Source organism: Perognathus longimembris, chromosome 19, assembly GCF_023159225.1.
Source record: "Perognathus longimembris pacificus isolate PPM17 chromosome 19, ASM2315922v1, whole genome shotgun sequence".
NCBI lineage: Eukaryota > Metazoa > Chordata > Mammalia > Rodentia > Heteromyidae > Perognathus > Perognathus longimembris.
In genome coordinates this window covers 39,166,165-39,188,484 of record NC_063179.1, presented here as the reverse complement: position 1 = coordinate 39,188,484, position 22,320 = coordinate 39,166,165, and the positions used below count along the sequence as shown (strand labels likewise).

The window sequence follows — 22,320 nt, the reverse complement described above, 5'->3', positions numbered from 1 at the left end:
ATAAAAGCATTTAATTCATACATACCACATAGTACAATATAAATTATTCAGGTTAAATTATATTGCAAATGGAGACTTAAAAACTGTTTGGATTTGTTCCCGGTAACGTTCGCCATAATTTAGTTCTCTGGGTAATTCTGTCAAAACTATAGTCCTATTTGCATCTGTAATCCTAGCTATTCGAGAGGCTGAGGTTTGAGGAATACAGTCTGAAGTTCCTGTGATTCTCAGCTCCACGTTAACCAACAAAATACCACAAGTGGATCTGTGGCTCAAGCGGTCGAGTGGCAGCCTTGAGGGAAAAAGCTAGGCAAGAGAGCAAGGCCGGGGCTGGGAGAGAGCAAGGGAGGAGTGCCACTGTCCACAAAGAAATGTTCTCATTACTGACATGTAACTGTAACCCCTCTGCACATCACATTTATAATAATGATGTAAAAAATTAAAACATGTGAGGCCTTTCCTACAAGCCCCAGTCAGAGTTAGGACTGCTGTTGGACCTAAATCAATGTCCTAAATCTGATAAGGTGGGCAGGCAGGAGGCCTTCGCTTCAGCACAGGTTTGTTTGGGGGCAAGCATTACGCCATAGGACTAACTGTACTTTTGAAAAGCCGGCTCCTAACTCCTAAAGCGTTCCGAGTTTGAATATTAATCTTAAAATGACAGATAAAATCAGGTTTCCAAAGTTAGTGAAGAAGTAGGAAAAACAGAGAGTAGATACGCCAAAGTAATGCAACCAGGCCAAGGACTGAAGACCTATGCTTTGTGTTCCAGGGATACGGTTGATGGATTGTCTTGTACTTTCTTATTCGGCCACCTCACGAGGCCAGTCCCACAGACAGGAATATTGAGGAATAAGGAAAAGGAATGAGCTCAAACGTATGAAAGCTCCTCTTGGGGGTTAAACACACGCAGTGTGCCCTTCACTACCCTCACTGCCACGCTCTTCGGTCACAGACGGAAACCCCTCTGGGTAGAAACTACTTTTCCTCTTTCAGAAATCTTCAGGTAATGCATTTTCAATTTTAGCAAGAGAACTTCCAAGGCCCAGTGGTCTCTACTTGTTCCTCGAGCAGCAAGCAGAATGGATGGAAAGAAGCCGAAATGCTTCCTTCCTTTTTCCTCAACCTCCAGCCCACTACAGTGGTAGCAGATTTGCCTGACCAGGGAGAAATTCTGGCCTTGTTTAGTCCTCAGTTTTTCTCAGGCTTCTTTATTCTAAGAAATCGGTGGAGGCCAAGGTCATGAGCTCAGTGAGGGGCTACTTTGGAAGAACGCTTCCAGGTTATCTGGCATACTTCATAAAAAGTTACATTCCTGCCAGGCGCTGGTGGCTCACACTTGTAATTCGAGCTACTTAAGAGGCTGAGGTTTGAGGATCATGGTTTGAAGCCAGCCCAAGTAGCAAAATCCATGAAACCCTTAACTCCAATAAATAGTCAAACGATCAGAAATAGGAGAATGGCTCAAGTAACATAGAACCATCCTTGAACAAAAAGCTAGAAGATCAGTGCCCAGGATCTGAGTTCAAGCCTTAGTACTAGTACCATAATAAATAAACAAGCAAACAAACAAATGTGGCATTTTATATCTAATATAATTTAACAAGTAAAGTGAGACATCAACCATTAAATTTAAGTTGATATCTTTTTAAGTTACTTCATTTATGAACTCACACAAACTATAAGTAGAAAAACACAGTGTTTTAAAAATTAAGTGTGGTGCAGGAGATCATACTCCTGATAACACAAGGTAAGCAAGACTTTATAACTGAGCTAGGCCTCCATCCCAAAAACAAGTTTCACGGATATAGTTTATTTCCCTTATTTATTTATTTATTTATTTTTTTGGGCCAGTCCTGGGCCTTGGACTCAGGGCCTGAGCACTGTCCCTGGCTTCTTCCCGCTCAAGGCCAGCACTCTGCCACTTGAGCCACAGCGCCGCTTCTGGCCGTTTTCTGTATATGTGGTGCTGGGGAATCGAACCTAGGGCCTCATGTATCTGAGGCAGGCACTCTTGCCACTAGGCTATATCCCCAGTCCCCCTTACTTATTTTTTTAATGTTTAACATGTTATAATTTGAGACATTAGAGACATAATAATTACTTCTATGTCTTTGTTTTTATTTTCATTTATTTATTTGTTTGTTTGTTTGCTGGGCCTGGGGCTTATACTCTGGGCCTGGGCTCTGTCACTGAGCTTCTTTTTGTTCAAGGCAAATGCTTTACCACTTGAACCACAGTACTACTTGCAGCTTTTTTGAGTAGTTTGTTGAAGATCAGAGTCTCATGGAATTTCCTGCATGGGCTGGATTCAAACCTCGATCATCAGACGTTAGCTTCCTAAGTAGCTAGGATTATAGGCGTGAGTCACCAGCACCCCTTTAAAATTTTTTTAAAGATGTTGTTATGAAGGTGATGTACAGAGGAGTTAAAGCTACATAAATCAGGTAATTGCTGCATTTCTTTTTGAACAGTATCACTCCCTCCCTCATTTTCTCCCAGGTTTTGCCCTCCTGACATCTGTCCCCCCAAGTTGTATGGTTCCTTTCCAACACAGTGACTAGTGAGTATCACTGCTGCATTGTTTCACCCTTTGTTCAACCATTTCTGGGCTTTCCCTTCCCTTCCCCAAATCAGATAAATGTATATATAAGACAAAGGGTACAGAAATCAAAACAGTGGCAAAAGGGAATGAACCAAAGTTTTAAAAAAACCCCACAAACTGTACAATAAAACCCTCTTGTTTCTATTTCTTGGAGTTCATTTTGGTAAACATCATTTTATATGATCATATGCACATAGCTATTGAGCCCTTGTGACCTAAGAATGTACTTCTTTGTTCTCACTGTGTGACTGTCTAGAGTGCTGTTTAATGAATCGTGTCCAAGTGCAAAAGAAATGTGTCCAGTACTTTGAGAAGCATGGTTGCTTTCCCTTCCCCTTCTCCCCTCCTTTTCCCCTTTTCTCATTATTTTCCTCCTCTCTTCCTGGTTCTTTCTTCTCTTTTGAGTTCCTCCTTGGAGGAACTTAATGCTTTTAGAGAGGTGGTATAACAGGTTATCTTCTCGGGAAAAACTAAACTGAACATTTATTTCATCAGAGCAAAAGAACAAGTCTCAGACTTATATGTGGGGGAGGAGGAAAAAAAAGGCATAGAAACGAACAGCTGATTTCACGTCCTGCTCTCAGGAAGATGTTGACATATTTGTACATGAAATAATTCCATCAAGCAGCAGGGGGCGCTAATGCACCACTAGCGTTTCTTGAAGAGTGGTTAGTGTTTTCAGTTGCAGTGCAGGATAACAATAACATCCAACCTTCAAATTACAAATTCGGTGGTCGTACTTTTTTGACTATATGCTATTTAAGGTGTTTAAGGAGGCAGTACAGGTTAAATTAATGATTTAGTTTTAGATAATATTTTGAAAGATCTTTAAAACGGAATTTGTGATGTAAGGACTGAAGCTCCTTAGATAGCAAATTCAAATCGAAACAAATATAGTAATGAACTACTGTAGCTATAAACGCCACAGGGAAAATAGGTAGCAAGACTGATATTTAGATATGCATTACCAGTTACATGTTCCAAGTATTGCACATGTAAAGAAAACCAAACCCTACTTAGTGCTTGGTTTTTCTATCTGTACTCTGACAAAAGTACTTCAAAAGGAAAGATTTCACAAAATAAAAAAGGCCAGAAGGAAGTTTTAAAACATAAATTCTTAGCTGAGTGCCAGCGGTACCCTGAAACCAATTCTAGCTACTCAGGAAGATCTGAAGATCTAGGTTCAAAGTAGGAAAGCTATAAAGACCGCATCTGTAAAATAATCCGCAAAGATCCCGTCTGGGCATGAGGCTCACGTGTCACAGTACCCGCCTTGAGTGAAAAAGCCAAATGAGAGTGAGAGGCTGAGTTTAAGTGGACAGATGCCTTCTATCAGCTCTTTGCTTCTTTTTCATACTTTTTGTTCTGTGCTTTTGTTGTTGTTACTGGGATTTTGTTGTTGTTGTTGTAAATCAGGGCTGGAACTCAGGGCCTCTTGCTCATTCTTACTGGCTTTGCTCACTGCTGACCCTTGTACATTAGAGCCCTACCTTCAGTCCAGGATACAAAACCACAACCTAGCTAGCCTTACAGGCTTCCAACCTCCCCCCTGCTAATCTCTGAACTCCAATCGCAGCAATGGTCTTTAGCTCCCTAAGTGCACTACAGGGCCTCCAAATACTCAGCTCCTGAAGCTTGAAATGCTCGACCTCCTGGGCTACCCTTCTGCCCACTGTCATTTCTTCACAACAGCCTTCTCCACACAGATAGGCCCATGTTCTCCTTGTGTGGTTCCCTACTCTTTTCTTTTTGCCACATAGTGGATTACTTATTGGATTTGCTTATATAATCATACACGGTAATTCTATGCCTGATACTATAAATATTTAAATTTCAATATCCAGTCAGGAATTTAATACTACATGATCAACATGTCTATTATAATTCCAACAGACTGATAGTGATAATGTAATGACAATTACAATCCTATGATGTCAATATATGTTAATCTATGAATATAAATCCTGGAAACTTCACAAGGAGAGATCATCTCTGTTCTGTTCTCCCCTCAATTTCCACTGCCTGTAACAGGTGTGGCCTGTGCAATCTTCTGCCACAATAAAAATCCCATCGACTGAGGGACTTCCGCAGCAGAATGGCTGTTCTCATTGTTGTAGAATCTGCACTCTGAGCTCCGAGCAGCAGCAGAGCCAGGGTCTGGGGAGGGCTTCCTATCTTGCAGACAGCTTCCTTTTCATAGCATTTTCACAGCCTCTCTCTTTGCACAGGGCCACAGTTCTAGCGGATTACACTAGCCCAGGCTGAAACTTGCTGGCACCCTTATGACAGTACTTATCAAATCAGGTTATATAGGTTCACCTATTCTCATAAAAGAGTTTAAAATGTCTAGATGTTGGAAATGTTGGTTTTATTTTTTAGGTCTGTGTTATTCTCTTCCACTTCATATCCCAACATCCTAGAAGAGTCTTGAATGATTTATATTTAATAAATGAATATGCGAGAGCTCTCCAGTTAAAAACAAAGCTAGGCCCTCTGAGGAGAGAGGGTGCGAGCTTCGTGATCTCCTGAGCAGAAAGGGTGTCAAAGGTAGTGTGAAGGTTAAGCCTGGCCCCAACCCTCATTGTCCAGCCTCACTGAAGACACACTGCCTAGCAGATGGCAAACCTGGGCAAATTACTTAACCTTCTTTGTCTCAGTTTCTTTATCTGTGAAGTATAGATTATTTTCCTCAAGTTGTTACTGTTGGTAAAAATATAATTGAAGCCTACAAAAGAGTATCTAATCAAAAAACAGATAAAAGTATACTGCATCATTCATCATCAGGGAAATGCAAAGTAAACCTAAAATGATCTGTTACAACTGTCAGAATGGCTAAAATCATCACTGTAGCTGATCTTAGTACCCCAGATACTGTATATACATGGATTGGAACTAGGGAAGGGAAAGGGAATACCAAAACCGAGAAACAAAAGTCAAAAAGACAAACCATTTCAAAAGCAATACTTACAAAACCATTTGGTGTAAACCAACTGTACAACTCATGGGGCGGGGGGGGGGGGAGAGAAGGAAATGGGGAGGGGAGGAAATGAGATAGGAGGTAACAAGTTGAAGAAATGTACAAGCTGCCTTACATATGAAACTGTAATCCCTCTGTACTTCACTTTGACAATAAAGAAAAAAAAAAAGAAGGGCCGAAAATACTACGTGCTGGCAAAGATGAATAGCAACTGGGATTCTCACACACTGCTACTGGAAGTGAATGCTCACCTTGGAAACCTATCAGCAACTTCTGAAAAAAAAATCTAACCTGTATCCCAAGAAAAAATATTGCTATGGATGTATCAAAAGAAGAATACATATCCACAGAAAAACCTGCAAGAAATCTGATGGCATAAAACTGAAATATACATATACAGATTAAAATAGAATGAACATAAATATCCATTCAGGAAAAAAATGGTGATTGTGTTTTATTCATAAAGGGCTCACCACTAAGTAACTACTGCTACACACAAAACAAAAATGTTCCCACACATTGCATTGTGGAAAATAAGCCAGGCACAAAAGAGTTGCCCGCTCTTGTATTTCATATGAATGAAGAACATGAACCAGGGGCCCTAGTCTAGAGAGACAGACACAAGGAGAGCGGTTGCTTCCAAGGACTAGAGCGTGACCCCCTCAACCAGGCAAGACCGATTGTGGAGATGAGGGAAATGCTGCATTTGGTGTTTTATCACAGCTGGAGAAAGATATCAAGCTGTCCATAAAATTTTACTCTATAAAAATAATACCAAAAATTATATCTAATAAAAGATCTTTAGCAGAAAGGGGTGGGGTTCTTTTGTATGCAAAGGAACCACGTGAGCCAGGCACCAGTGGCTCACATCCGTAATCCTAGCTACTCAGGAGGCTGAGATCTGAGGACCATAGTTCAAAGCCACCCCTGGCAGGAAAGTCCAGGAGACTTTTATCTCCAATTAACCACTCAAAAACAGGAAGTGGAGGGAGCTGTGGCTCAAAGTGGTACAGTGTTAGTCTTGAGGAGCTCAGGTATAGTGCCCAGGCTCTGAGTTCAAACCCTATGACTGACCAAAACAAAAAGTGGAAAATCAATGATGTCTTTTGTTGTTTATGGTTCAGGATTTTGAACTCAGAGCCTCATACTTTAGGCAGGTGAGCTATCACTTGAGTCATACCTATAGCCCCAAAGATGCCTTCTGAATACTATTTTAGGCTGTTTTCCTATGTCAGATAAGGCAGAAGCTAAAGGAAGCATGGAGGGGTAAAGCCTGTTTGTGATGTGGCATGCCTACAGCATTCCTACACTAAAAGACTGGTGAAGATGGAAGAGGCCAATACTCACCGTAATCACTTGGTTCTCAAGATAATTCATGAAGCAACCAGAAGTTGCTATACAGTTTCTACATTTCCAACAACGAAGAATACTTGTTTCTTGTGGATTGTGACTTTCAGATGTCAATTCGTCACTTCTTTTCATCTGCAGAAATAGGGAGGCAGCATTAGAAGGGTAAAGCATGTCAAATCTATGTCCAAATCCACAGGACAGCAGTAGCTGTACGTTCAACAGAAAGAAAATACCATTCATGGAAATGCCTAGAGTTCCCCGTCTCCCCACCACCACCACTGTCTTGACCCAGCATCTCTGAGTGTCTTCACTGCTCTACCACACAGCCATATGCAAGAATATTTCCAGTTGTTTGAGCCCAGAATGGGCTTTGGATATTCTCAAGCATTGGTGCAAGTGTGAAGATGTGTCCAAATCAGTGAAAGTCACTGACTCTGGCCAGTTATTTGAAGCCAAAATTCTTGAAATCCATAGAGGAAGCCCTTACTTTTGTCCCTTTGTGTATACCATACCAAGATGGCACTCCCTTGCCTCTAGACAGACATCTCTTTGCTCTTGCTGCAGTAGACAATAAGGCTGGGTGCCGTATACATAATTATTTTCTCACACTCTGGAAGCTGGAAATCCTCCATCAGTGTTTATTTCTGAGACTTCTCCACCTGGCCTTCAATGGCTGCCCACTCCCTGGGTGCTCACGGGCCTTTTCCCCGGGCCTTTGTTGTTCTGATATGCCTTCCTCTTCTTGTAAGGACAGTACTCCTAGGAGACTCCCACCTTTGTGACCTCACTTAATCTCATTAACCTCACTCAATCTTCATGATCTCTTTGAAGCTTTATCTCCAAGTATAGCAATGTGAGGGATTTAACATTTGCATTTTTTTTTCAGCTGGGGACATAATTCAGTTCATGCCAGAACAAACAACCCAAACCAGTCCTCTCAGTTGTAATATTATTAGAGTGCTCATGTTTTGCTTTGTGTGCTTTTAGATGTAAGCTATGCATAAAGGCATAACATAAAAGAGAAAAAATATTAAAGGCATAATTTCTTGAAAGGAAAAAAATACATGTAAAAGCACTAAATAAAACAAAAAAGAAAAATTTTAAAAATGAAATGACCAAGGTATGTGGAGCTGTGTGTCAATTTTGAGTATACGTTCTCTTTTTCCTCCTCCTCCTTTCGCTCCTTCTCTTTCTCCTCCTTTCTGCTGCCCAGTAGGTTACTTTATTTTTGCTTGTAGGAACCACAATATACATACAGCCATTAGGCTGCAGCATATTCAGCCACCTAAAGGTCGTATCACTGGAAGTGCCTTTATGAAATGAGAAGGAGTACTGCTTTTGTAAATATTTAAGAAATTTCAAATTTTTTTTTAGTGCGAGAGGGAATCCATTGTTAGTTAGGACACAGTGATCTTAGAAATAATCTCCCACTGCTGTGTGGAAGTAGATCTGACGCCTGTCACCACTCAGTGGGACTGAAGTTCATCCATACAACTGTGTGGAGTGAGCAGCACCGATATCCACGGGCTGAACCCTCCTGGTATTTGCTGTGATCACAAAAAGCAGGCCGAAGCAAAACACTGATAGCACTTTAATCAACGATCTGTGAAATGGTAAAGGACTGTAAATATAAATGACTGAGTTTCCAAAACTACACTCTTCATTTTTGAACCATTTAAGAATGCATCTGGATAGTAAATTAAGTAGAAACGAAGGTAACTTTTGACAGTTAGAACTAGACTCCTGTGGAATTTAGGGGCCCTACTTACTTCAAAAGATATTTCTGTCACATGTATTATTTAGTGAAAGCTGGTTATCAAACCAAGATCCGTTTTCCATTAGCTTTCAGTCTTTATCAGATACTTCACCTGCACACACAGGAGAATGGTTCTTTCTATATTTCTAAGCTTGGTAGCTGCAGTGACTAAAATAGCATCAAAAGCCTCTAATCTATGAATCCTAAAACCATTTAAATCCTGAAATATGGAGACTTCAATGTTCTTCAATAATTATTGGTATGAATTAAAATGAAGTCAAACTTCAACAGTATATACATTAGTGTTTATATCCATACACACATTTCCTGTAAAGGGTCCAAGTTTTCTTGATAAAACAATATTCAATAACAAAGTGAACTGATCCCAACTAGCTACTTATCATATTCTTTAATTTGATTTCTTTTATCCCTGCTTCACCAAATTTAACAAAAAAGCAATACGAATTTGACACTTACTGCAAGGTACTCTACTCTGTCCCATAGGTTCTTCTTTAATAGTATTAAAAATAGTATATACATATATGTATATATGTAAATACATGCATATACATATATGAATATATTCTATCTTATTATATATTCTATTTATTTATATGTATATATTCTATATATGTGTAAATACACATATATGCATATATGTGTATATATATCCCTTTTACTTGTTTTTTTATTGTAAAGGTGATAAACAGGGGGGTTACAGTTACATAAGTAAGGTAACGAGTACATTCCTTTTTAAACACTGTTGCATCCTCCCTCATTTTCTTTCACTTCCCCCTTCCCACTCCCCTCCCCTCCAATCTGTAAACTTAATTTCCAATATAGTGTCCAGTGAGAGTGAGTATCATAGTTGCATTAGTTTATCCATTGCCCTGCCATTTCTGTGATTTCCTTTCCCTTTCACAGATCAGATAAGCTTATATACAAGAAAAAAAAGGTATAGAAAACTAAAACAGAAAGAAAAAATAGAAATAACTGCATACAGGACATAATAAGAACCTTTTGTTTCCAATTCTTGGAGTTCATGTTGATAAACTTCATTATATATGGTCCTATGCACTGGCAATTGGACTACTGTGATTCCCTGCTAACATATTCTAGTTATTATACTATATATATTTCTTTGGACCTGGCTTGCTTTAATATATTTTTTCCAGGTCTCTCCATTTCCTTATGAATGGGGCAATGCCATTTTTTACTGCTAGAAGCATAGAACTCCATTGATTATATATGCCACAACAACAGACGCTGACAGGGATGTAGCCAAAAAGGAATGCTACTCAAGGGAGTGTAAACTTGTTCAACCATTCTGGAAAGCAGTATGGAGGCTCCTCAAAAGACTAAACATAGAGCTCCTCTATGACCCAGAAATCCTACTCCTGGGCATTTACCCAAATGAACACAAACAAGGCCATACTAAAGCTACCAACACAACCATGTTCATTGCAGCATTATTTACTAGAGCTAAGATATAGAGACAACCCAGATTACCCTCAGTAGATGAATGGATCAAGATGTGGTATATGTACTCTACAGGTTCTTGAAGTTGTGTATGTGTGGTAATGGGATTGGACCCAGGGACCTCAAGCATGCTAGACAAGAGCTTTAACACCTGAATTATGCCCACTTTCCCATAGGGCTGTTACCTTATGTACTCCAACTGACCTACATTTCTCTTTTAATTTCATTCCATGAACACTATAAACAATAGCAAACATGAGACACCAACAAATCTAGATCCAATAGCAGTGACAGTGCTAGCTATCAAAATTTACTTTATAAAAATTTGAGGAATTCTGTAATCCTATTTAGAAGGATAAGATCTGAAAATCACAGTTCAAAGCCAGCCTGGGCAACAAAGTCCATTGACTAAAAGTCCATTGGAGATAACTACCAAAAGAAGGCAAAAGTACATCGGTCAGTAGATCAAGTGGTGGAGTGCTAGCCTTGAGAAAAAATGTTCAAAGACAGTACACAAGCGCTGAGTTCCAGACCCAGTACTCCTTCCAAAACATGAGGCATTTCATTTTCCACATTGCAAGTAGAATCTATCTTTAAATATGCAAACTAAGTCATATTATTTTCCTGGTTCTTTCAGGGGAATTTAGTTCTCTGCGGACCATGAAGGTGGCTGGCCTAGTCGATGTCCATAGTCTAGAAATCTTAAAGGTCCTTCACATTCTCCATTGTACTGGTCCCCTCCTATTCCTATCCTCAGATCCATATGATGCAGACTTATGAACAGCCGGTCTGTAGCCTCTGAGAATTTATTGCCAGGTGTTCCTTCAGGCTTCAGCCTCAGTGCTCCTTTCTGTTAGGAGTAGGTCTTTGTTAACCGAGGTATGACTTTCTATTTCCTTAAGATCCCTTGGTTGGATTTATTTTAGAACCATAACCATACCACTAATTCCATGTTTCTGTCTACTGTATATATTGAGTAGCAAATAATTCTTTAGTAGTTTTTATTCCTCAGTATTTACAGGGGATAGGTTCTGTGGCCCAATAGCAGATACCAAAACACTCAAATGTTCCATTCCTTTACAAAGTGTGAATCATTTTGCGTATCATCTATACATGTCTTCCTGCCTGCTTTAAATAATATGTAGACTATTTATAATATAGAAACATTGCAAATGCTATGTAAGTACTTGTTATACTATAATGTTGAGCAAATTTTATTTGGATAAATTCTGTGAAAATGTGATTTCTACTACTTGTAACACAAGGTTGGTTGAATCTGTGGACATTGAGCCCACAGAGATGGAGGTCTGGCTCTACCACGGTGCCAGTACAGCTGTGCACTCATCAGTAGAATGAATGAGTGAAAAGGCAAGCAGGCATAAAAAAGCATCATCCAGTCCTTACTTTGTGAAAGTCAGGGTACCACTTATTGGCATTGCCAGGATACATTTAGCAAACACTACCAAAGGAAGCTGCTCTCATAAGCCTCATAAAGTCATTAAGAAAATTAACTTTTTAGAGTCAGCATTACAGAGCAGTGAGTTCTATGACATCATGTGTGTTTTGATGATGACTCTATACTACTGAATGCATTAAGATTCTTTATAATTCTCTTCATTAAACTAGCCAGCAGAAAACATATGCATGTTCCCCTTTTTCAACCAGTAATGAGCTAAAAAGTTGTATACCCTCCAACTATTTCAACTAAAACCACAGGAAATCAAGGAGTTCATATGATGATTTTAACGGTACCTACTAATTTTGAGGACAGTACTTATTAAATGACACTAGGACCTTTAATCATCAAGACATTTCTGTGTGGCAGGGGTTGTTAACTATTTCATAGATGAGAAAACTGAGGCCTGAAGAAGTTAAATGAGTTCTCAAATTATGCTTGAAATTCTGTGAGGAGGTTGTTGTTTTCTGGAGCCTGGACATTTTTAGGTGAAAAATGGGTGAAGAGGGTTGAAAATCCTGATGGAGTTCAGTGGGGAGAAGGTAATCCTTTCAGATGCACACTTAATAACACCCAGGAAGGAACCAGCACTAAGGGCACTTCACACTTGCTGGCCTCTAAGCTGGCTATAGTTAGGAAAGTAGAACCAGGAAGCAGCAACTAGCTCCAAGGTCAAACTTCAAGGTCAACACTTAGTCTTGATTATCTTTTATGTGACATCAGAAATTCACTGTATCCAAGGTATGGAATCAGCCTAGATGCCCCTCAAGGGATGAATGGATCAAGGAAATATGGTATCTACACAATAGAATTTTTCTTATCCATTAGAGAGAATGATATAGCATGATTTGCAAAGAAATGGAAAGATCTGGAAAAAAAATCATGGTAAGTAACATAAGTTAGGCACAGGGAAACAAAGGATGTATGTTTTCTCTCATATGTGAATGCTCATTTATAAATCAATAAATATGTATTTGGGGGATGGTAGCCAAGTATACACAAGTATATTATCCGAAATAGGGTAGCTTTGTGGGGAAAGTCAAATGATGTAATTTCTTTCAAAGTCTATCAAAACTAACTTCAGGAAATCAGTACTCAAAACTAGAAGAGAGGTTAAGGGGAGAGAGGTAGAAAATGAAGAGAGGAAGGAGGAAAATATAGTCAATAATTCAATGCATATCCCACAAAATTAAGAAAATTAAGGGAAAGGTGAGGTTTGGAAGGATGAGGGAGAAGAATGAAAGGGGCAATACTGTTCAAGATTTATTATATTCATATACTAATTTGTTGAAAGGCAACTCCTTTGTATAACTACTTAAAGGTTAAAAAGGGGAAAAGAAGGAGAAAAGAAAGATTGTTTAAGCATTCTGAAAATAAAACAGGATCTATCAATTTGTGAGAGTCCACAGAAACTGCACACGTGTGGGCATGGGTGGCCCTTTTCACAGTAAACTTCTGTATACTTTTTCTGTACTTTCTTCTCTTTATGGACTATGAATCGAGCCATGCCCATTTTGTAATTTTATCCTCCTGTGCTTAAAATCTGTCCCTCTCGGCCAGCTGCTGCCAGCCCTCGCCAGCCAGCCAGCCAGCCAGCTGTTCCATACGGGCCTTCAGCCTGGTCTCCCTGAGTTTCAGACACTCTCGCTTGATATACTAAGATGAAAACTTGGCCTACAAACCAAAATGGCCAAGCTGTACTAGTTGTTCCTTCTGTTTTACTGGGTAAAGCATGGCTTAGCTTACCTGCTTTAAACATTTTCTATGTTCTGAAATTAGGCATAACCTTCAGTACCCATCATTTGATAATACAACTTCCTGTGGTGATTAGACGGGCTCACCTAGTAAAATCAGACTGCTTCATTTTCTGAAGTTTCTTAAAATTCCGTTATCTGAGAATTGCATTCCTTAAAAAAAAAAAAAAGTAGTGGTGGCATTTTCTTTCCCATCACATAAAATCCTATAAGCTGCCACCAATCAAGTTACTGGATTAATGATAAAATTCCTTTTGATGATAAATTTCCTTGTTTTATCCTATTTCAGAAGCCCTGTTTTAGCTTGTTAGGTACGTTTACATCCCATATTGGATAAGTCACAGGGGGATCTGCCTATCAAACAAACGGCATCTTGAAATTAAACAAAGGAGTGAAGGGAACTGCATAGGAGTACTTTTTGGCTTACCTGCTCAGAACTAGTGCCAATGCTGGCTGGTATTAAAAGCACTCAGTCCCTTTCTCCTGTCTCTAGTATGACCTGGCTCCCTGCTCACTGACCCTTTGTTCAGAGAGGACATCACTTTCTCTCTCTCTCTCTCTCTTTTTCTTTCTTTCTTTCTTTCTTTCTTTCTTTCTTTCCCTTCCTTCCTTCCTTACTTTTTTGCTTTTATTTATGTTCACTGTTATTGTAAACGTACAGGGAGGGTTGCAGTTACATAGGTCAGGAGTGAGTGCATTTCTTTTTGAACAGTGCCACTCCTTCCTTCCCTAGCTTTCTCCCTGTTTTTCCCTCCTGACCCCACGACCCATAAATTGTACAATCGGTTTCAATATTGTGTCTAGTGAGCATGACTGCTGCATTTGTTCACCCTTTGTCCCACCATTTCTGCTTCCCTTGACCATCCCCCAAGTAGATGAACTTACATAAAGACCAAGAGTGCAGAAATAAGTGACAAAGAAGAAAAAACAAAAAGGAAAATGACCAAAAAATGATCCCTTGTTTCCATTTCTTGGAATTCATTTTGATAAACATTTTATATGATCATATGCCCAAAGCTTTTGAGTCTTTGTGATCTTCTCCTTATAATAGTCTTCTTTGGTCTCAATATGTGAATAGCAGAATCCTGTATAATTTGTCATGTCCAAGTGTATTTTTTGTCTTTTATCATCCAGCGTGTTTACTTGTAGATTCCTAAGCACAGTCTAACTACTACAAATGAGGGAAACCATGCAATCTATCTTTCTTTGGGTCTGCCCCACTTTACTTACTATAAATTTTTCCAAGCCTTTCCATTTCCTTATGTGGCGGAGACAGGCGGCTTAGCACGTACTTTCCTAGTTTTCATACTTTCTTCATTACTTGTTTCGCCTAGAGGAGAACTGATGGAAACCATGATAAAAGCTGACACTGCTCACACATTACTATCCAGGCTATTGTCTCTCAGATTTTCCAATGCAGTACCAGCCACAAACTTTCCTTCTGCCTAGTGGCTTCTTGGAGATTGCTAGGAAAATCCAGCAGTTCCTGCCACAGAGAGCACAATGAGACAGGTAGAGAAGAATGTCAGTTCAGTTTGCTGGTTGGTGAAGGTCTTTTTATTTTTTTGTCCACTGTGGGGCTTGAACTCTGGGCCTGGACACTGTCCCTGAGCTCTTCAGCTGTAGGCTAGTGCTCTACCACTCGAGCCACAGCACCAATCCTGGTTTTCTGGTCGTTAATTGGAGATAAGAGTCTCACAGACCTTCCTGCCCAGGCTGGCTTTGAACTGTGATCTTCAGATCTCAGTCTCCTGAGTAGCTACAGGTGTGAGCCACTAGCACCTGGTGGTAAAAGTCTTTATTTATTTATTTATTTATTTATTTATTTATTTATTTATTTATTGCTAGTCTTGGGCCTAGAACTCAGGGCCTGAGCATTGTCCCTGGCTTCTTTTTGCTCAAGGCTAGCACTCTGCCACTTGAGCCACAGCGCCACTTCTGGCCATTTTCTGTATATGTGGTGCTGAGGAATCGAACCCAGGGCTTTGTGTATACAAAGCAAGCACTCTTGCCACTAGGCCATATTCCCAGCCCCTAAAAGTCTTTTTTTCAAGTCCTGTGTTTCTTATGCAATCTGTACTGCAAGGCAAGAGTGAGATTTGCCGGTGTTGCTATAAGGAATTGCTCTCCACTGCCACCCACAATCATCTGCTTCTTTGGTTTAGGAATTTCCCTTAGCACTATACTTTATGTATTGGTTGAGTTTTCACTGTGTTCCATATCTTTAGAGGAGCTGAAACAAAAGGAGAAAAAGCTACTCTGAAAGCTCCTCGTGAGATGACATTTTTGCACCAAGAGATTCTCATATACATTTTTTAAATTAAGAATTGTATGCAGAATCCAACAAGAAGGTAGGTGGCATGTTTATATCTTCACCGAGTTACTCATTCTGTCCTCATTTACAAACTTGAAAAAACTTGGGATTCCCACGCCTACATGCCTGGTCATAAAATGTTTCATAAAGTAGAGCTGATGAGGTTGATGAACTGAAATAGTAGTCCTTCCTTAACTTCTGTGTATGGAAAGACATAATGAAGTAACCATCTAAATTCTAGAAGAATAATTTTGTGAATAGGAGCAAATAGCTAATATTGACAATTAATTCTTTCTTTTTAAGCCAGTACAGGAAGTTAAATTGGGGGCCTTCAGCTTATCTGGCTTGCTTACTTAGCTGGCATCCTACTACTTGAGCAACTCTTCAGACAGGTTTCATGCTAGTTATTTTGGAGATGGAGTTTCACAGACTTTTCTGCCTAATTCTGGCTTTGAGCTGCGATATTCCAGATCCCAGCCTCTGAATAGCTAAGATTACAGGGGTGAGCCACTGGTGTCTAGCAAGCTCTTCAATACAAATTTTCAAAAGATAATTTTTGAAAAGAAAAATAAAGGATATGAAAATAAATTTCATAGAAGAGGAAACACAAGATCCAACCTTCAAATGAAAAGTATTTTTAGCCTCCACAGAAAACATGAAAGATCTTACAATAACAAGTATACAAATAATATAATGTGCTATAGGGAGGTTTAACTAAGTACAGCCATTTTGTAAAGAAAAATGCAAGATCTAGAACAATAGAATACACACACACAGAGTTTTTAGTTTGCTTTTTAGATAGAATCTTCTACTAACTTTACTTGAGCTGGTCTCATATAACTATCCCTCAATTCTCCCTCCATGTAGCTGGGATTACAGGCATGTACCACTATACTGGCAGAGTTGAGCTGGTAAAAGATAGAATTTAGAGTATATTATACAGGCACAATGGAGAGGAATGGACAGACAATTAAGAAAAATCAGTCAAAACACTAAGATGGGGGCTGGGGATATAGCCTAGTGGCAAGAGTGCCTGCCTCGGATACACGAGGCCCTAGGTTCGATTCCCCAGCACCACATATACAGAAAACGGCCAGAAGCGGCGCTGTGGCTCAAGTGGCGGAGTGCTAGCCTTGAGCAGGAAGAAGCCAGGGACAGTGCTCAGGCACTGAGTCCAAGGCCCAGGACTGGCCAAAAAAAAAAAAAAAAACACTAAGATGGTAGTATGGCTGCTTGATATATATAAACATATATATACATACACACATATATACATATATGCACATATATATGTGTTTGTGTACATATATGTATAAAAATGCATTTGTAGTTCTACTCTAAGTTTATATGTGTACAAGGAAATATTATACAGTAACATTTCATTTTAACAATGTTTTGCAGTGATAACAAAAAACTAGAAATGAGGGCTGGGGATATGGCCTAGTGGCAAGAGTGCTTGCCTCGTATACATGAGGCCCTAGGTTCGATTCCCCAGCACCACATATACAGAAAATGGCCAGAAGTGGCGCTGTGGCTCAAGTGGCAGAGTGCTAGCCTTGAGCAAGAAGAAGCCAGGGACAGTGCTCAGGCCCTGAGTTCAGGCCCTGAGTCCAAGCCCCAGGACTGGCAAAAAAAAACAAACAAACAAACTAGAAATGACCAAAGTATGCATCTGTAAACTTGACTGATGCATTTTTCTCCAGTGCAATACCAGGTAGCACTAAAAGTTAATGCACTAAAGCTACATGGACTTACAGAATATTCAACATTACTTAGAATATTAGAAATAGAAAAAAGGTTTGCAGGAGGGTACCAGCAATAAAATATGTCCATGCAAACGTGTTTTAGGAATGGAGGGCTCACTTTAAGTCACTCTCTACTCCTGAACTTAGTGCCTGCCATTCCCACACAGGTTTTATACTTTGCTACATATGCTTGGGACTCCTTGGCAAAATGCAATATTGTTTCACATGCTTTAAAACTTTTTACATACTGTTATAAAGGGACTACTAAGATTAAGGGGGAAATGCTTTGTAAAAATGGATACACTGCCTCTTTCCTTGAGTCTCTCTTCAGAAGTTGGCTCTCTTCTTTCCAAAGATGACAAGTATAAAAGAAATAGAATTCAGAGGGGGGATGAGATAAATACACACATTACCTAGGAAGCAAACCATGAGCATATCTAGGAAGCCCACTACACCTGCTCCCTTAGAAAGGGTCAATGCATGAGAAAATTGCTTTTCTGCTGATAACTGACTTGTCACGTCAATAGTCTGCATTTCAAAATCTTTGCTTTCTCGCAAAGTTCTTGTTTATTCTCAATTTTAAAAAGAAAATTTGGCTGGTAGACAAGGAAATATTTTCCCTCTGACTATCAAGATAGCAACTCCCTTTTTTAATGTGTCCCTGGTTGTACACTGGTTACTCCATGGAAGAATTTGCAGCCACAACACCACTTGTTCTCAAGTACAGAAAGACAATAGAATTCCCTTCTTTTTCTGACCTCACAAAACGAGTTCCTACATTTATCATAATCCTCCTTCATGATGATTTGGAGGACTAGTCTAAAACTGACTTAATTGTCATACTATGAGAACTGTCATCTGCCACTTACAACATACAATGTATTCTATAGCGCTGATGTGTCTCCTCCAAACTGTATGCAAAAACTTCTCTGTGTTGATGTGGTGGTGGGGCATTGTGGGAAGTGACTCAGCCATGCGGGTCCTCACCTCAGCGATTATTGCTTCAGAACAAGGCTGAGGGGATGCACTAACGTAGGTCCCTTTTTACCCTGCTACCTTCTTCCATGTGAGGAGATAGTGATCACCTTGGAAACAGAGACCAAAACCTTGACTTGACACCAAACCTGCCAGCACTTTGGTGTTGAATTTCCCAGAGTCCAAACTATAAGAAACAAACATCTGATGTTTATAAATGGCACAGTCTTGGCTCTTTTGTCATAACACAAAAAGACTAAGACAATATCTAATGTTATTATACATCTATAAATATTTCAAGCCTAGAAATGAAGAAAGTGAGCTTCTCTCTGGTAAGTGAAGTTAAATAAAGTTTACACAATGTCAATGTTTTGTAGTGAGCTACTGTACTCAGCTTTGAGAGATCAAACCAAATAAGTCATTCAGAACAAGGGCCACATAATCAAAAGGAAACTTTAAGGAAGAAAATGGAGCAGTTTTTCCTGGAAACTGAGATGTGGTAATGAATTTGGGGATTCCAATCAAGCCTGGGCTGGAATACGAGGCAAGTGCCATGCACATTAGCACAGCAGAGTAACTGCATCTACTTTTCTAATTCCTTTCCTAATTCTTGCCTTTAAAAATCCCCAGCCTTCCGTCATCCCTGCCCCCGGGAATAGTCACTGTCCCTGACTGAAAGAAGGGCTGCGTGATACTAGAAGCATTAATAAAAGCCAATTAAACTCTTACACTGTACTTGTTGAACTTTTGTCTTTTGACAGTGGTATATGTGGAAAATCTGTTGTATACAGTTTGCCAATACTCATATTTCAGAATAGCAATTCTATATCAGGCTACGGCTATTTGGGCCTCATTGTGTAAGATTCAAATCATATAATATGGAGCCTAATTTTATAACCTAAAATCATTCCAAAAATTTAAACTTCTAATTATGCACACTTTAAACTCCTGTATGAAATATATTCCTAAAGTAATACTGGACCTAATACTGTCCCAATAAGATATGTGATTATGTTTGACATATTCTACTTAACATATAAGTGAAACATCTGATTCTCAACAAAAGGCGATAAAAGAGGTAACAGACTATAAGACAAATGGATTCATTTCAAAGTGCAGAGCAGCAGAGCAGTGTAAACACAGATATTTCAGCCTAAAAGTCAGCATTGCCCTCAATCAAAGTAGCTTTCTGAGAACGTTATTATTTTAAATTTTATTTCATTTTGATTCTGGGGTTTCAACTCAAGTCTTCACACATGCTAGACATGTGCTAAACACTAAACTGTGCCGAGCCTTAAATTGTTTTTAAATTGCTCTTCTGAAATTGCCTTCGGTGGCATCAAGTAATTCTTAAAGGTCCTAAAGAGAGGTAAAATATTAAAGGTAAAAGTGTTCTCAAGCATGTACAAATCACTCGGTCAAGTTTAGCAAATAAAATTAATGCCCTTGCTGAATTATATACTTTTGTGGTTTGATAAAACACACAACAAAGTGCTTATAGAAAGTATATTTTTGCTTGATTGTAAATTAATTTGAACATTGTCATCATAAACAGAAGTAGCCCTGCTCCAGTAAGTTTTTTGCCTCCTAAGGTGACTTTTTGGAATGATGGTCTCTTTAAAAACATGGTACTGTCTGAGGCAAGAAAGGGTTTAGTGGGGGATATGGCCACCTTTTGAAGATACAAAGTAGCCTTCTTCCATGGAGTTCAAACTATTTTCTAGACATTACTTCATTCATTCTTCAAATGTACTTAGGGGAAAAAAAGGATACAATATTGTTCTCCTGCAGATCGTTGGTGGGAGATGGTATGAGGAAAATAAAACTTTCTATTCTATGAGACAGCAAGTAAACTAAGTACACTGATTGCTAAAATTTGTACCATGTACGTGGCACATTTTAAGTAAATTCTTTTAGCCTTATGCGCCTTGATTTAAAAAGACATTATTTAAGTACAAAGCACTACTATTATTCAGGTAGATGTGTCATAAAATATTACAGGGGCCTATTAAAGTGATTATGAATTCATTGCCTACTTGTTTGGAAAAAAAATCCTGCTTGATGCATGAAAATTACTTATTAAACTGCCTATAACCTATCCTCAGATACACTCATAAACATCCTAATTAACTCCACTTTACAGAGGAAGAAAACTTGTTCTTTTTTGCTTTGTAAAAAAGAAACCCTTCACTCTGAAAAACCATAGCTAAAAATGGAAGTGAGGAAGAAAAGTGAGCCCATAAAACAATCCACTGGGAAAACTAAGAGCAAGCCCTAGCTGAACTAATTGCAGATTGATAGGAGAAGGCAAGAAAACACAGTAGTACATGCATGCAACTTACCCCACCAACTCATTGTCTAAAATGACTATTTTCCTAAATGTCCAATTCCACTGCTCATTATTCAGGGCGTCCTTAGCAACCTCGCTCTCCCTTCCACTTTATTTGTCACTCTTAGGGTGTCAGCTATGACCACCACCAGCAAGCGCAACACGAACAGAAGAAATGAGAGGTTTAAAAAGACAAAGACATTTTTCCCTTGGCGCGCTGGACTCGGGATCCTCTTCAAAACTGGACATGGTTCTGATCTTTGAAGTATCACTTTTAGAAGCCCTATCCCAGAAACCTGAGAAGACTCTACTCTTACTTGGTTGTTTTTTTTCCCCCTTTTAATGGCCTCAGCAATTAATAAGTTAAGTTAATTTAACTGCCAGTCCCTGGGCACTAAACCAGGCTGGACCACCGGGGATACATGAAGTCGAGTTCTAATCGCAGCTCCCACAAAGCCCAGCCCGGGTGGCGTGGACACCATCACGTGTCTTCGTGGGTGCCCCAGATGTCTGGTCTATAAAACGGGCTAATGAGTAACCTGCCCACACGGGATCGCTTTGAAGTTACCTAATAAACGCTCTCCAGGGTGCATTTAAAACTGTTAGGAGCTACACAAACACTGAGTGTCACCTATAGTGGGACCTGTGTGTGCCCTGTGGCCGCCTGAGTGGTGACTCCCCGGCCCTGGGGACCCGACCCGACCCTCCCTCCTCTCCCCCTGCCCCCCCTCCCCGGGTCCCCGAGCAGAATTCCGAGCCCACCCAGTCCGCACGCTCGGGGCTCCCGGGCTGCAACAAAAGCAGCTGGAACCCCCATGCCCAACTGGGCCAGACAAAAGAAAGTGATGGGTGCGGGGAGCCAGCCCGGCGCGCGCGGCCGCGGAAGGGGGTGTGCGCGGGCTCCCCCCCCCCCCCGCACCCCGCACCCCGCAGCTCCGAGCCCGGGCGGCCCGCGGCCTCCTCCGCGCCCCGGGGCGCCGCGCCTCGCCGGGCAGCCTCCCGGCCGGCCGGGCGCACCCCTGTCCCCCCCCCCGCCCCGAGCCCCTCCACCCGGAGCCTCAGGTGCGAAAGTTACGCCGCCCCGCGTCCCCCGGAGGCCGGGCGGGAGGCAGCCGCGGGTCCCCCGCCCCCCTCCTCCGGGGCCTGGGTCTCCGGGGCCGGGCCGGAGCTGGCCGAGGCCGGGCCGGGCCGCGCGGGGGCGGCGGGGGGGGGAGGCGCCGGGCGCGCGAGGCCGGCCTCGCCCTTACCTGCGTCCGCGTCCCGCAGCCGCCCGCTCCGCGCCCCGGCCCCGCGCGCCCGGCCGCCGGGCTCGGAGGACTCGCGGGGGCGGCGGCGGCGGCGGAGGCGGCTCCCGCGGCCGCGATGCGGGGTCCGGGGAGACGGGAAGCGACAGGAGCCAAACGCCGCCGCGGAAAGCGCGCCCGGGGAGGCGGCAGCTCCGACCCCACGGCCTGGGACGCGGCGCCCCGGGTGCTCGCCGCCGCCGCCTCCGCCGGCGCGCCCGCCCGCCCCTCCCTCCCTCCCTCCCCGGCCGCGCGTGGGCGGCGCCCCGGCCCTGACCCCGCGCCCGCCCGCCCGCC

General features: G+C 41.2%; 1 protein-coding gene across 1 annotated transcript in view; it reads right to left on the bottom strand.

The window, feature by feature from the left end:
• The window catches only part of Rnf180 (ring finger protein 180), a 106,504-nt gene extending 84,486 nt beyond the window's left edge, over positions 1 to 22,018 (bottom strand). The window contains exons 1-2 of the mRNA XM_048368432.1: positions 21,988 to 22,018; positions 6,930 to 7,064 (exon numbers count right to left, since the gene is read on the bottom strand). Of these exons, the coding sequence (XP_048224389.1) occupies positions 6,930 to 7,064 (135 nt within the window). The 5' untranslated portion in view covers positions 21,988 to 22,018. The remainder of the gene's footprint in view (positions 1 to 6,929; positions 7,065 to 21,987) is intronic.
• Between the last annotated feature and the right edge of the window lie 302 nt (positions 22,019 to 22,320).